Source organism: Puccinia triticina, chromosome 12A, assembly GCF_026914185.1.
Source record: "Puccinia triticina chromosome 12A, complete sequence".
NCBI lineage: Eukaryota > Fungi > Basidiomycota > Pucciniomycetes > Pucciniales > Pucciniaceae > Puccinia > Puccinia triticina.
In genome coordinates, this window is record NC_070569.1 from 674,650 (window position 1) to 691,223 (window position 16,574).

Genomic DNA, 16,574 nt, shown 5'->3' on the forward strand with positions numbered 1-16,574 from the left:
TTCTTTGGTCTTCCTTTTTCCCTTACGGTTGCCGTTGCGGTTGCCGTGTCTATGCGTGACCGAGCGGTACTCGTCAGCTATGGTTTGGGTTAGGGTTTTGGCTGGACTGCTAGAGGGGCTTACCTCTTTGTGCAGCTGGGTTCTGGGTTGGTTCTGTCCGCGCGAGCTCTCTGTTAGATTGCTGCGGGTGGTCTGGGTTTTGTTCTAACCGCGCTAACTTCCGCGGGGGTTGTTGCGGGTCTGGGGCTATAATCTCACAGATTCAGGCTCAGCACTGTGGTGCAGCAATTTGCACACGGGGTTTCAAGATTAATTTGCCGGCAGCTCTTCAAGATATCAAGCAAGGCTGAAACCGCTGCACTAAAAGTAGTGCAGCGCAGCGGAAAGCGCAGCGGAAATGGGCTCGCTGCACTGCACTTTTTTATAGCGATTTTCCGCTACCGCTTCAGCTTTTTGAAAATGAAGGGAAAATTCCTTTTTTTTAGCGGACCACAAAAGCGCCTCAAAAGCGCAAAGCCGCTGCGTGGTAGCGCAGCGCAGCGGCACTTCGCTAAAAAAGCGGGATTTGCAGCGGCAGATCCCACTTTTATAATCTGGGTTCCCACTTTTTGCGCTTTTCCGCTTTTAGCACTTTATGAGTGCAGCATAGCTAATATTACTGCATGTTAGCGGCAATAGAGAGAAAATCAACTCAAAAAGAAACTAAAAAAGTGAACTATACACGGCGGATGCACTTTTAAGGTTTTTCGCCGAAAAACCTTTGAAGTGAGGGTTCTCACTTGGAGGACCTCCGAAGTCGCCATCCTTCGGATGATCTTTGAAGAAAATCCGAAGATTTTCCAAAGGTGGGGCAAAAACTTCGAATGACATTTGAAGGTGACAGAAATATCCGTCCGACCACCGGGTTGGACCGGATAAAACCTTATTTTTTGACATCTCACTCTACTCCGAAGTCCATTGGGAGGAAGGACCCTCCCCTCCCAATATTCTTTGGAGGACCTCCGGAGGACCTTTGAATGCCTGTGACTTCAAAGGATCTGCGGAGGCGGAGCCCTCCCCTCCCAATATTCTTTGGAGGACCTCTGGAGGCCCTTCGAATGCCTGTGACTTCAAAGGATCTTCGGAGGCGGAGCCCTCCCCTCCCAATATTCTTCGGAGGACCTCTGGAGGCTCTTCGAATGTCAACCCGTTCGATGGAGGCGAGTGGTGCCAATATCCATGGCGAAGGGTATCGCTCACCTGGACCAGTCTCCTCGACATCCCCCACCAGCTCCCCTCCGCCAACGAAGCCACCGATGTCGTCTCAGCAGGAGGGCACCCACCCAACGGTAAGCGGGTAGTTTTTTCTTCCCTCCTTGCTGACAAGAAAGAACACACATTGACCACATGATTTGACCCAATAGGCTCGCGAGGAGTCCTGCGACGGGTAGCCGCCTATCGGCCCCCAACAAGACAATGTGGCGTTGCAAGAAGACAACCCCAACCCCCCCCCCGGCCACCAAAACGCAAGTCATTCTTGGAGACGTTCATCGAACAGACGGACAAGTTCTTCTCCAGCAACTTTGGTGACGACAACAATCAAGACAACAACGCCCACTTGCCAAAGGAGGAGCGGTTGTCACGGGTCGATCAACTAGCTTCGTCTGGTTCGTTGGCTCATTTGACTCAATCTCCCCCAACACCAAAGCGAGTGAAGACCGACAGTCAACCCAAACCTGCGACCCCAACCCCTCCAACCTCACCACGCAACCTGTCAATGGACCAGTATCTCGAATTGTGCCACATCGAGGCCAAGGACAAGGTGACTTGAGCTGTGATCGAGAATCATTCGCTCTACCACTGGTCTATCTTCAAGACCACCTCTGTCAAGACCCTCTGCGACCTTGGGATGCGCTACGGGCCTGCGGTTTTGCTTACAGACGGCGTCCCCGAGGCCATGAAACGACTCAACCAGACCTGACGTGTTCCCTCCCGCACCTGCCACCTCCCCCACTCCTCACTTGCTTGTTTAAATTGGCCTGTTACCCCTACCCCTGTGACCCACCCCCTGCAATTCCTTTTTGGTCCCATAAGCTCATGCCCCTACCAATCCTGCTCTCTCTTGGTTTGACCTGCAATCTCCTGCAAGCTGATGCAATGTCTTTGTCTTATTTATTTTTTTCTTGTGATTTACTGATCTGATGGGAATATCATGCTTATACAATTTCCCTCTGAAGAATACTTATCCAAATTACCTCTGATGAAAAATAAAGAAGTCAACCAAAAAAACTAAGTTCAATTGGGCTATACTGCACATAACTCAACAAGCATGCAGACTTGCTTGCACAACAATGATGGAGAGAAATTCCCAAGCTAGCTTCATAAATAATGATTGACATAAAACATGCTACACCCATTAATGAAATGTATGTGGTGCACAGCTACATCCTTTGGATGAAATGGTTGGGGTCCCTTGTATGAAATGGATGGGGTGAAAAATTCTACATAGTAGAGGAACATCCATTCAAATAAACAAAGACATTTTAATCACTGAGAAGCATCAGGCTCATTTTCTCCGCGCCACTTCTGGAGTCCCTCATGTAATGCGTTCATCATGAGTGATTCAGGAATGTATTGTGGTTGCAAAGAAGATTCATGGAGGTGGATCTGACCCTCATGATGTGCAAAGGAATTCAGCAGATAAATGTTATAGTTTGTGTGTTGGATGTGATGACACACAGATGTTCCCTCCTGTCGCTTGTTGACTGGCACTGCGCCTTCAAACATATTGCAGCCTCCATCAAAGCAGTTATGCTGTACATTGAGACAACACTTGACCATCTGTTCGTAATTGTCAGGAATCAGCTTTCTCTTGAACTTCTTGATTATTTTCAGTGGATCCTCATGTGTTTTTTATATCAGAGGGACTTACAGGGACAGGTACAATGGTTGATGTGGAACTTTTGGCCAGCGTCCACATTCGTGTATGATGATTTATCTGCCCACGTGTGCATTCCACTCGACGCAAATAGAATCGATTCCCTGGAGTGACCTCCCAAACTGATTGAACACACGCTATCACATGGCTATTTTGGGATCCTTGCTCCTATTAGCCACATAAAATGGATAGTGTTGTTATTACTGGTTATCAGTGGTAGTATTTTATGAGTGTTTTGCATCTTTGCTCACCAAATAAAACATTCCCTTGTAAATGGTTTCCTTTGAATTAAGTTTGATTTAAGAAACTTGCCTTATTCTACTGTTTGGGAAGTTTAACCTCAGTGCAGATGGGATTTGCTCTTCATCATATGGATTCACTTTGGGATTGTGTAAGTAGGGGTATGAAATCATGTGGTTCACTGATTTTGAGTTGTAACCAAAAGAGCGTTGAATATGTTCATTCTGTGCAAATATGTTTGTAATTTCTGATGATGCTTGGAAGTATTCTCCTGTTTGACGATCATAAATATAGGCACCAGAGAATAAGAGCCTCTCTACATGATAATTGCTGAATGTGAGAGCCAGATCATGACTGGGAGCTTGTCTGTTGGAATGAATAGACGCAGTGCGGACTATGCCATTGTAACTCTCAAATTTCTCTGTGGCAAACAGTATTGGTGGTCCAAATCACCTGATTGATTGAGGGAGGTGTAGTAGCATGTGAATCTTTGGTTTATTTGACCATCTGCCTGACATTTTAGATATGTGATACATAAACTGCCGAATAACAGCTGTCAGTTCTTGTAAATAATCTTCCATATCTTGGATGGTGGTCTGAAACACCATACTTGCTATGTAGCACATTGAGAACCATAGAGCCTTCATGTCTTCTGTCATATATGGGAAAAAGACAAATGAGGCCACCTGCAATATTATTCAAAAATCTTTCCCAATGAAGGATGCATGGTGAGCCATCATGTAAGTGGCCTGAAGAGGTGGGAAATTGAGTGCATCAGTATTGAATGATCGTAATCTGGCTTCCACTTCTTTGAGGTGCCTCTTGCTTAGCCGATTTTTCATGAAGTCCGCCAAAAGGTATTTCACACAACCAAGTAGGACTACATGTAGTATTTCCACTGGTGTGTCATTACAACCATCAAAGGAGGCAAGTTCTAGGTATGAATTGAATATTCGTGGTCGTGCATTTGTTGCAAGTTCATTGATTCTTATCCTTTCATGTACCTTCTGTGTGTGCAATTCAATCAATCTATGGTTGATTTGGTCTTTCAACCCATACTGTGCAGTTTTGGTTAGGAATTCATTCTTGGTCTTTGTATAATATGTTTCCCAAAGATCATGAGATCAAGATTTAGTTTCATTCCACCGTCTGGAAACTGGTAATTCTGGGAGGCCAAAGAAAGATCGTAGAAATTCCAATGTGCACCTCTGGATTTTGGATTGCACGCTCAGATGGCACATTCTGCAAGGATTATTTGCTTGGCCAGGATTGGGTGTGCTGGTAATTTCAGCTGCCATTGGTGAGTCCGCCAGGAATGCCAGAGGGACAATCATATACATCACCTCCTGTCTCATACCGGCGTCATATGCAATGCCACCTGCATTTGCCAATGTGCTATGTGCATTTGGTATAATTTCAGATTCAGATGTCCTTCCTGAAAAGCCTTCAACATTTCAACATATATTGGACTTACTTTATTTCTGCTACAATTGGCTCCCCAATTTCCAAGGCTGATGCAACATTAGAGGTGGCAACAAAATGACAATTATACTCCATATTGGTCATTTCTGGAGGCAGGCCACCTAATGTGAAGTAGTATGAAACATGCTTGTTCCATTGTTTGGACTGGTTACCTGAGGTGTCATCCGAATATAGGGTGATGGGAACATGGTGGATGACCCTGTTGTCAGCCCTATTTCTCCATTCATTGGGAACTGGGATTGGTTTGGAATAAGTTGGCATTCCATGTTCTGTCATTAGATACAGATTCAAATGAGGTGATGAGTGAACATGAACAACCATGTGAAGCATGATATGTGAAAGGCAGCTTACCCCATATCACATTGCCACACTTGGACATCAACAATTCTCCATCAATATGAAAGATCTCCTGGTAAGTCTTGTTGAATAATCTGACAGGTATCTCCTGTAAATCTTGGTCATGATACCCGATGTCTGGCCGTATGTAGCAATGGAATTTTCCTTCTTCATCTGGATGAGTGAATTTGGGCCTAATACACTTTGCGTATAAATCATTTTCTACCTCCTCAGTGAACTTCTGGTAGAAAATATTGGCACCAAAATGTAACTATCTGGTGATCCAATCAATGTGATGGGCTCAAAAATATAGTAGTGTTGGTTTCCTACTGCAGCCATCTGCACACGGTGTTGTCGGGGGAGGTGTTCACGCCATTTTGCACTTTGGTACAATGCTCTGATGTTCTTACCATTGGTGTCATGTGGGTAGAATTGTAAATGTGGGTGTACTATTGGATTAGCCAATTCCTGGAAGATGAGACAAGGCAGGTCAGCACTAGGTCACTATTTCAGAACTCATCAACAGTCAACAGTCATAAATCAAAAGAGGCCCACGTGTCCAATAATATCCCTCAGACTCAGATAATAGCAGGTTTTATTGAACACTGACACATGCTGTTTTAATTGAACATCTAACGCTTTCCTAATCAATTCCCGGCTTCTCTTGATGCTATCCCAGTGTGGGAGTTCTATGCCACACACAGTCAATATGATACGTATCTGATTGTACATTGTCCGTGACAATCGATTATGAAGGTGCCCAAGCATGAGAGCAGAGACTGCATACTGGTGAAATGTATTGATATATATGGCCATGCCAAGCAAAAAATCAGCCATTATCTATTGAATCTATTGATGATGATGAGACATAGCTGTGAAATAGACAGCTTACCTCCTTGGATCTGAAAGGGAACCAAGAGGAATTTTTGCATGCTTCTGCAAATTGATGATCAGGGAGAGGTGCATCTTGACTAGGGAATAAAACCTCTTCATCCATCAATCCAGCCGCCAATTCATTGTTGACCCAGCGTTCCATTTCTTGGGGTCCACAAACAACTTCATGTCTTGCATCCAATCCAAAACCAAAAGCATCTTAATTATCCATATCCACCTCCACCCTTTGGGAATGGCCAGGTGGAGAGCCCTCAGGCAGAGGTGGAGGCAGAAACTCTGGACCAATGTCAACATGCAGCTCGGGGGGGTCCTGGGTCCAAGTGTGCGGTATTGATGAGGCAGGTTGTTGTGAAATTTGTGAAGAATGTGCCATCTGATTACGGAAAGCCTGTACTTCATTGAACTTTCTTATATGTGTGGAGGCTTTAAGATGTAATGGAATATTTTCCTCCTTGGCCCATTTTGATTTACACATAATGCATCTGTATCTGTATGTACCATCAGGATACATGTGATGCTCAAAACCTGATCATAAACCAGAAAATATCAGCAAGTTCACCCAATTGGTGCAATCAGACCCAACCCTGCTTACCAGTGTGAATGTTTGGTGGGGCTGTGGGCCAACCCCAGGGACTTTGTGGTAGCATGGCAAAAACAGAAATAGGATATTCCCAAGCAAGCTTTACTTATATACAAATTTGATAGCGGAAATGGGGCAAATGTTATACGGTATTTCTTTGGGGAAATGGGAGGAATGAATGCCTTTATTTTGACTGTGTTTTTGAATGTGTTTTGTGTGCCTTTATTTTATGAAAGTGTGCTTTGAAAATTTTATTTTATCATTATCATAATTCAGACAGAGCTTGCTTTTATAAGAAAGGGAAGCCCCTGGACTTCAGTTGATGCACAATCCGCCCCTCTTAGCCGCGCAGTCCGCAGCGCAGCGCCTCCATGAAACCCCGACTCCATCGGACTCAAGGAGTCCAAACACTGCCACGTCACCAGGGGACCCATCACCGCTACTCGAACTCGATCGGACTCCACAACGCCCCTCGGACTCCACGGCACCGACACCATCCCAGACCCTCGGGCCTCGCCCAGACTAGTCTTCCCGATGGCGCAACCAATGGCGCAACCGAATCCAATGGCGCAACAGATGGCGCAACCAAATCCGATGGCGCCACAACCAAACCCAATGGTGCAACCCAATCCGATGCCCCACCCGAGCGGTTTGGCGCAGCCCAACTCAATGGTGGAACCGCTTTTGATGTCGCAGGCAACACCAGTGTCGCGGCCCCTTGGTGGGCAGCGATCCTGGGACAAGTTTCAAGGTAATCACGACCCTTTGGGCACCCATCAAGACTACAGCTTAACCCCCGGACATGACCCACGCCTCATCCCCGGTAACAACCTCTCCGGACACCCAGGCCCCCCATTTGAAAGCAAACCCGCCTCCTCCTTTGGAAACAACTCCCTTGCCCTCAGAGGGCCCAATCATCCTCCTGGTGAGTATTCTTCCACTCACTCACTCCTGTTGAAATTACTCAGGTGAAAAGAATTGTGTGTTGTGGGATTTGAACCCACGACCTTCTACATTCATGAGAGCTGCTCTTATACCACTGAGCGAAACACACACTTGGTCTTACTGGTGATTTTTGGATATTAGATCATATAGCTTGGCCCCTCAAATGGAGCTTGAAGCATATATTCCAACAACTCCTTCCCCCATCTCATCTCCAACCCCCTCCCCTTCAGCTGAAAGCCTGTCAGGTTCCAACCCCCCAGACGTGCACAACCAACCAAGCAAGGCAGGACCCCAACGCACGCCCACAGTGGCCCGAACTGGCGCGCCGGCGTCCCCTTACGCCATGAATCCGTTACCACCCAAACCCCATCAAGCGTGGTCGCCAAGCAGCGCCAACTCGGGGCAACTGAGTCGATCCTCGCAATCAAGTGCCAGACGGTCTTTGGCCCTTTCGCCCGAAGACCTTGAGGAGATGCAGGTGGCCCTACAAGCCATCGAGGGCACCTTTTCCCTCAGTCCAGAGCTGATGGAACGGGCCCAGCCCCTATTTCAGGTGAGTGATCAACCTTCTTACTCGGGTCAGGTAGTGTGTTGAAGCCTCCCAGATTTGCAGATGACGCCAGAAGCCCGCAACATGGCCATACTCCTATTGGCCCTCCATAATGGCCTCAATCTGCGCTCGACATCCATTGGCTCAATCACTATTCCGGACAAAACCGCTTCCCCCTTTGGGTTCAGCAACCTCTTCAAGACCCATCTCCGCGAGACCGTCCAACGAGTGTTACTCCGTGAGGACCTTTGATCTTACGGCAGCCGCGCCGCCACTTGGTTGCGTGTCAATGAGACCCCGGTCTCTAAAGCCATTGTAAGTCTATCTAGTGTCCCTCTGTGTATCACAGTACATTTGCTCACCTATCTCTCAACAGGGTGCAATCAAGAGTGCGTCGGCAGAATTCCGCGCCGCGCACTTACCGCCTTCGGGTCACGATGGCCCCGAATTGAAAGCTCTTGTTACCGAGTACGTGAAGCAAGAAAAAACCGCCCTGGCTCTGCTCATCAAGGTCGGTCTCACGGGGGGGGACACCCTCCAAGGTACCCAACCTCTATTCCCTCATTGCGCACGTTTACTCGACTTTCCAACCCGATTTCAAAAAGGCAAACAACGAATTCATTCATAAGGAAGTTGCCGCCGGCGCCAAGATCCGCTTATGCTACCTGCGCTTCATGGCCAACCGTAACCAAATCACCCAACGTCGACAATTGACCCGGAAGCAAATCTCCTTCTAGGACAATATTGACGAGGACCTAGTCAGAATCAGGAAAAAGTCGCCCGCATACGGCGTGGCGTACTCTAAGCTCATCCTTGACCTCGACCAACAACTCTGGGACGGTAAGAAGACCGTCCGCAATGTCGACAACAACCCGGCCAAGAACCAAGAGCCCCCTTCCGAAGAACAAATCATGGAGCGCGTGGCCTCCATTGCTGAAAATCCACCCCCCCCGGAAGTTGTATTACCTCCCAACTAAAACCCTATCCCTTTCCCCCTTCTCTCTATTTCCCCCTTCTCTCTCTTTCCCCCTTCTCTCTCTTTCCCCCTTCTCTCTCTTTCCCCCTTCTCTCTTTTTCCCCCTTTCTCTTTCCCCCTTCTGTCTCTCCTCTGTACGTACAATGAAATATTAGCCAAATGAGAAATACACGCAGCAATATCCCAAGCACTTGTGAGGGGCGGGCCCAAGGGCCCGCCCAATCCCGGAGCATTCTGTCCAATCAAGCCCGATTGGGGGAGCCCAATCAGAGGTGCCCAATCAGAGGAGCCCAATCAGAGGTGCCTGATCGGGGGGGCCCGATTGGGGGGGGTGATCGGGGGGGCCCGATTGGGGGGGGCGATTGGGGGGGCCAATCTGGGGAGCCCGACAGGACGCACACTTCGAATGGCCTTTGAAGAATCTTCCGAGTGCCTTTGAAGGCCAGTTCAAATGCATTCGAAGCCTCTTCGAAGTCGCCATTCAAAGGGGCTTCGAAGTTTTTCCAAAGGCCTGCCAAAGGATCTTTGAATGTCCTTTGGAGAGTCTTTGGAGGAAGGTTTTCCTCCAAAGGATCTCCAAAGGACATTCGAAGTTCCATTGAAATCTTACTTTGGAGGAACTTCGTCAGATATTTTGACCAAGTGCCAACCGTCCGCTGCTGCTGGCGGGTACTTTGGAGGCTCTCCGAAATACTTTCGGAGATACTTTGGAGTTTTGCGTCCGCCGTGTACCCCCTGAGTCTTGGTTGTAAAATGAAGCTTGTATATTAATAAGGTTATCCGGATAGATGGTAAAAAAGGTTATGGAAATAGAATTTGGAAATTCAAACTGAGTTGGGTGGGTGATGTGGGTCCTGGGAAATCTGCAATTGGGATGAGACAAAGCAGTCGGTGACTGCCGGAGCAAAAAAATTGGCACATTCAGTCCCACAAGCGCAGCTTTTGCTGCGCTTGTGGGACTGATCCGGAGGCGGAGCAAGGAAAGCGGGGGCCGAGACTTCGCTTTATGAGCTGAATTAACTGCGCAGCGCCAAAAGTGCGGAATAAGTATCAGCTAAAAAGCGATGCAGCGCGCAAAAGCGCCCCAGTAGCGCTTGAAAGCGCACACCGCTATCGCTGCGCTTTCCCGCAGCGAAAGCGCCGCTTTTTCAGCTGCGCTTACGCTATGTCATCTAGGGAAATAGCGGTTTTTCGCTGCAGAAAGCGGTAGCACAGCGCGTTGACGCTACCGCTTCAGCTTTTTGGGCTGGGTAGTTAGCGACGCCCGCTGCGCTGCGCTAAAATCGCCGCTTTCTGCAGCGTAGCGCAGCTTTTCAGTCTTGTATCAACGTTCAGCTTTGTCCTGTTTTGTCCTGTTTTGTGTTTTTTCTCAGCTCAAACTCTGAGAATGGGGTGGAATGAAACTTGCTCTGAACCATAAAGCAACCATCACTATTCTCCAATTCTCCAATCCTGATCTTAGCTATCTTCTCCAATCTATCTTGAATGATTTCTGATTCTTCAAATCTATTCCATGATCCCTCCTCTAAAACCTTGTCAATCCTCTCCCCCCCAAAAAACACAAACCACCACCAAGAATTCTCAAGACTCCAGTTGTTTTTATCTGCTTATTCTTCAATCCTTATCCCTGAATCTTTGGACCTCAAGGCATCCTCATCCACACTTTCCCCTCCACCAACTGCCTACCTTCTGGCAAGTTATTAATACAAAAAGATACAATACAAATCCAAAAAAAAAGTATTGACCAAGCAAATACACAAGATATTACATATGTGGAGTGCAATGCATAATGTAAAAAATAAAATGTACATATCACTGCAAAAAACTGGGTAATCTATGAGCCTTGGACAGGTTGAGAACTTGAGAATGTGAGAAATCTTGTGGTTTTACTACAACCTTTCTCAAATGCTGACTCAAAGCAAGCTTCACCATAGAGTCACTGTGCAAATTGTTGATATCCTTATATCTACTACATTATGCTTCTACTATAGGTATGCTTTGGTGTTATTTGACCAGGCTTTAACTGTTAAGTTATGGTCAACTTCGCAGCGCAGCAAACCCAATTCTCACTAGCATCCAAAGCAAATTCAAGTTTGACATTCCCAAACCTAATCAACACCCGCAAAGCTAATCAATACTTCCCCCGCATTCAAGAACCAGAAATATTGTCATGGCTGACTAGTCTTTCTTCTTCGCGCGCAATTACATCAAAACATTTGTGAAGAAGAGAGACTAGAGGACCCTTGAGAGCCCCTACTAAGCCAACATATGTTGCACGGATCTGGGGGACATTTTTTTTCAAAATGCTCCCAATGTAATTCAGCGGATACATATCCAAATTGATTTTTTGTCCCAAGATGATCTTGATGTGGTTGGTATCTTTTTGGGATTTCCTGGAAACCAAAACCAAATATTTTGGTCTTGGGTTCAATTCCCACCCAAAAAAGGGTTTTTTCTGTCCAATTGTTCTCTTTAGGCCTTTATTGTTCAAAATCCTCCTTATGTACAACATATCTAAACCGGGTCTAATCAGAAAAAAACCAATTTCCCCACATATACAAAACCCTGAATTCCAGGAATTCACATGTGTTGGCTTGGTCAGGGCTTTCCGGGGTCCTGAGACTAGTGAGTTCTACCAATTGACAATCCCATCAAACCATATCAATAACAAAAACTAACAAACATTGTTTCCATTAATCTTTTTGGATCTTCATTCTCCCCATCTTATTCTCTTACCCAGATTCATTCTTGCGCGCCTTCACAAACCAAAATCAAATCAAAATTCACTGCGTAATCACAGGTGTGATCATAAATTATATTTCATCAAATCATGTTATCTTAATCATCTAAATGTTTTTCCTTTTCTTTTCTTCTTTTCATATCTTTGTAGGTGTGTGTTGTTGGGAAAAATCCGTGTCGTCGTAGCTTGTCACTCAGTCAAAGCCCTATTTTATCATCTTATCTCAGATTTTTCTGTCTACGGGCATCATCAACTCGAGTCATTTCTCAACTTTACATTAACACCCGTGGTGGTGTTGCTAAAGTGGGTTTGGGGTGCTCAATTTGATTTAGAAACCCAGTTTCAATGTTGTAACCGCTGCGCTCGCTAAAAAAAGCGGGCATTTAGCGCAGCGCAGCGATCACACCTCCCATAGGCATGCAGCGGAAGCTGTTGAAAAACTGCAGCGCTAATCGCTACGCGCAGCAATTGACCGCTACCCACCCAGGGCAATTGGTGATAGCGCAGCGGAGGCGCAAATTCTTTACACTATCTGCTAATTTAGTGGATAGTGGAAGTTTAGTGTGTGTTAAACCTCTTTTAACATGATTTAAACCACTTTTTTTTCCTTTTTCCAACCGCTGCGCTACCGCTGAGACGCAGCGGTTCAGCGCTACTTGCCTGCTTTTTTAGCGCGCTACAAATCATCATTTTTTTCCAGGGACAACAAAAAGCTTTTAGCACAGCGGGACAAACCGCTGCGCTAAACGCAGGTTAAACGTTGCCAGTTTAGCAACCGCGGTGGAGATGCTCTAGTCTGTAACCCTCTCCTCACCGAATACAAACCATCTTGTCTCTAGTCAGCTCCTCTGTCACCAGTCTCTGCCCGTGAGATTCAGTCCCAGCGACCCTGTGCTCACTGCTCCCTCATGGCATAGGGATGAATGTCCAGCCGTGGAATGAATCACCAGGAGTGGACCAATACCGAGCGCGCTTGAGCTACCTGCGACGCGTTTCTTTTTTGTCAGGTATGTGTAATCAAGACCAAGAGTGGAGCAATACCAAGCGCGCCTGAGCTTACCTGCGAAACATTTCTATTCATCAGATTTGCATTTTTACCCCTGATTTCTTATACAAATATCAACTTGTGGAAGCATATGATTAACTTTGTTCAGAGCTGCGAGTCGGGGTGCAGATATAATTTTCAGAAGACAATTTTAATGAGCGTTTGCTCAATATTGCAAGCTTTCTTAATACCCGAGGATATCTGCGAGCTTGTCTCGGGACATAACCCGCGGGGGGGGGGGGGTGATCATTTCAACAACATCGCAAACGATTCCAAATTTTGTATGCTGTGTCCCGGCCCCATCTACCCCTGCTGGGGAATCCAGCGAACTTATCTTAGCCCTTCGCGCGACCCCCTCGGAGTCGGAGGGACTGTGTTAAGTTCGGGAATCCAACCTGATCGCGAAGAGACGGAAGCAGAAGCTGGCTTCGACAGTTCGGCCCTGAGTTCGGAATCCCCCAAGTCTCGAAGGACTAATTTGATAACTTCGGTCCTTCGGATGTGTTCTTATTTAATACGTCAGCTGTCAAATCTTCGACCCTGCAGATTGATGATTGATCTGTGAATGAATTCAGCATATGAGCCGGCCGGGTTCTATGCTGCCATTGCAAAAACACATTGCGGAAGTTCACAAAACGCGCCTTTGGAAACGTTGTTCACTCCCGGTTGCTACCGGAATCTATCTTTACCAGCTATTTACTAAGGAAATCTGGCCAGCTCGGAGCTGAAACGAAGAAGGGCTTCATGAAAAGGACCCGCGGTCTTGGTCATGACATCATGCTAGGCGGGCTGCCAGCTGGTGCTGATCCTTTTGCTCACATCTCACATCTTACGGCACGTCGATTCACGCCTCGGTTGCCTCAATCGGCCATAATCCTCCTGGCCGTTTTTCTCGTTTTTCACATCCTGATCGCCGCGTTCAACTTGGTCATCCTAATCTTTCCCTACGTCGGTAAAGCCAAGCGGCAATTGTGGACTTTCAAGAAGCTATACATTTACGATCGTTCTGGCGAAAAACGTTTGTTCGGGCTTTGATTCAACGCGTGATGCTGATTGGGTGGGCTAACGCTGTTGACTGTTTTCGGTTGTGCGCCGTGCAAAGTTTATAGTACTCCCTTGTACTTGGTCAATGCTGGGGTCTTGATGTCGGTCTCGCAACTTCTGAGCTCCGCCACTACTCAGGTGTACATATTGATGCACATTAGGATGAATTTATCCGAACATTACTCTCTGCGCTGTCAATTTATTCCTGTGTAAGCCGTGCTGGCCCTGCTTTCTTTGTACGTGTCAAATAATTGGTTGTGCCAGGTACTGATGTTCCAAACGATAACATCTAGCTTAGGTCTCGTGTTCATCTTTGATACTTACTCATACTGGAGTATGGCGCACTGCTTTTTGGCACTGTCAGTCCGCTCTCTTTTGGCACCAACTGTTGAAGTTGAACTGATTTGTCGATTTGTCGAGCGCAGATATTACAGCAACAAGAACTTTGCGGTCAAACCAAAACGGCTAAGCTGGCTCCGATCTCCGCGGTCAATCAATATTTTCTTTCTCATCTTCCCAATTTCCGTGACCGTTACGACCATCATCGTCATAACCCGTATGAGCATGGTCTATCACGATCTTCAAGTCCAGACAACAAGTTTGAGAGCCACTCTGGCCCAAGGCTCCCTACTTTGGAAGCAATTGGAGCTTCCGGGTCACTCTACCGAGGAAATAGCAAGCCTTTCATCTCAGCTAACAACAGTACAGTCCGGATTAGGCTCACTGCTGGAGCAAACAGGCACTCTTGTATCAAATTTACTTGAACGATTCAACTCAATCCGATCAATAATGCTATTCTTCATACTCGCAACCAGCCTAGTAAGTCTCCAGGCCTCTCCAATGCAAAACTTGCCTTAAAAGCTAGAAGGAACACTAACCCACCAGGGTTTTGTAATTTGTTTTAGGTTTTTGTTTTGTCATTTTGGAAATTGGCTCAAAAGTACAAATCGAGGGACAATCCGCCAACTGAACTAATCTCAAAAGGCGATTTATCTGATTCTTGGCACGCACAAAGCAACTCCCAACACATCTCTGTACGATCACACGTCAGCCCGACTAGCCTGACTCTGTTTCAAACCCTGCAATCAGATCCCCAATTTCGTGAGTGCACAACCAGAATTTTGAAAGTTCTATGCCATAAGGTACTCAGTTGGCCTGATCCGACATCTTCTTCAGTTCGATTGACAATAAGGGCTTTTGCTACCTCCCTCGGAATGCTTGTCGCTCTGGTTTTCTGGGTTTTGGCTATATTCAAGTCGATTGACATGATGATGGAGTGGGTCCAAGTACTCCATGCTTCCTGCTTCTGATTAAACCAGTCCTCAAATTATTTTCTATTCTGTGTTAGTCCTTTTTGGCACGGGGTGGCGACGTGGCTACCAACAGTTTCTGGCACCTGGACTGCAATTCCTGTTGCATGGCAATCGGTGAGCATCTAATTTACATTACTCAAGCTTCTTGAATTTGACAGTACTTCATTGAGACAGTGGCGGCTATACCTAGACCAGAACCCTGGAACGGTTGATCTTACCTACAAATTAGAAGAGACTCCATCAACAATAGAGCACCCTCAGACCGCGAGCTCCTAATTGGAGCCATAAGCATGAACGAAGTCACGACTTCCACAACAAATATTATCAGTCTACCCATTATTTCTTGAAATTTTATTTGAACACCTCACCATGACTTGTAATATCTAGATGAATTTTTGCTTTCCATATAGCTCACCGAGGCCCTCTTTGTTTGTGCTATAATCTACACCAGGAAAAATAAAGTGCCCCTAGATGACAAGCGACATCAGGTCAAGTTCAGCCTGCTACCCAGCATCTAGCCCATTATGATTGAGTACAGCCCTCTGCAGAGGACCAAAACTGCAACAGATAAGCTGTGTGCAGCAGGTTTAAGCCCGCTTTGCCACCGCTTTTATTGGCGTGTGGTCCGTGGTGCTTTTTTCTGACTTTTCCAAGAGAAAAAAATCTTAGATTTTAATGAGTTTTTCTCAGCGGCTTGCAGCGGTCTTGTGCTGTGTTGCTGAAACATCGGGAACCTGCTGCGCTGAGCGCTGAAAAGCAGCAATTTTTGTTGGAAAGGAAGCAGATGGCCAATGTGCTGCACTATTTAGCTGTTTCTGCCGCACAGTTACTGTTATATTTACTGGGAAGGGTTATTTTCTATCATCGTACTCATTGTTGCTGCGCTTTGTGGAAGGAAAAGAATAATAGATTTAGTCAGAATATATGCCATAGATCAGGCTCATTGCAGAGTACTGAAGGCTAAAAAGGAAGGTACACTTAAGTTACATATATCATGCTGTATCAGAGTTGACCATTGTGCGTTGATGTGCTCCTCCAAATCTGGGGAAATCACTTCTGATGAATTTTTAGAAAAAATAAAATTAGCATGAAGATAAAGAGGAGATGGTCCCAAATTGTATCAGGAGAAATGCAAGATGTCTTGAGGTGAACCAGGCTGGGTGACTGAAGTGAAAGTCACAGATGCTAAGTTTTTTGACAGGGACTGGACACAAAGATGAAGTGTGGTTTAGGTTCAGTGGAGGACTTCCTATCAATCTGGGAACCCCTTCCAGACCTAGATCTGAGCCAAATTTTGCAGGGAAATCTAGGCTTTGGGACTCTCCCAGATTGCAATGGGAAGTCCTCAAGTCTGACTGGATTGGTACCGTTGTAGACTAAATACAAAGTGTGTTTGATAGAAGCATACTTTGAAGTATAAGCATCTTGACAGGATGTAGGCCAATAATGCATAAAATTTTGAAATTTGAATAGGTAGCTAATCATCTAGGTTGGGTTCTGGGCACTTGAGTA

At 46.2% G+C, this 16,574-nt stretch overlaps 1 protein-coding gene across 1 annotated transcript; it reads left to right on the top strand.

Moving 5' to 3' along the window:
- Nucleotides 1-13,449: 13,449 nt before the first annotated feature.
- On the top strand, nt 13,450-15,338 carry PtA15_12A61 (uncharacterized protein; the record flags this gene model as incomplete). Its single annotated transcript, XM_053162221.1, has 8 exons — nt 13,450-13,723; nt 13,808-13,958; nt 14,043-14,108; nt 14,175-14,568; nt 14,655-14,850; nt 14,926-15,025; nt 15,098-15,176; nt 15,237-15,338. 8 exons carry the CDS (start codon nt 13,450-13,452, stop codon nt 15,336-15,338), a joined length of 1,362 nt encoding a protein of 453 aa, XP_053025631.1.
- Nucleotides 15,339-16,574: the final 1,236 nt, after the last annotated feature.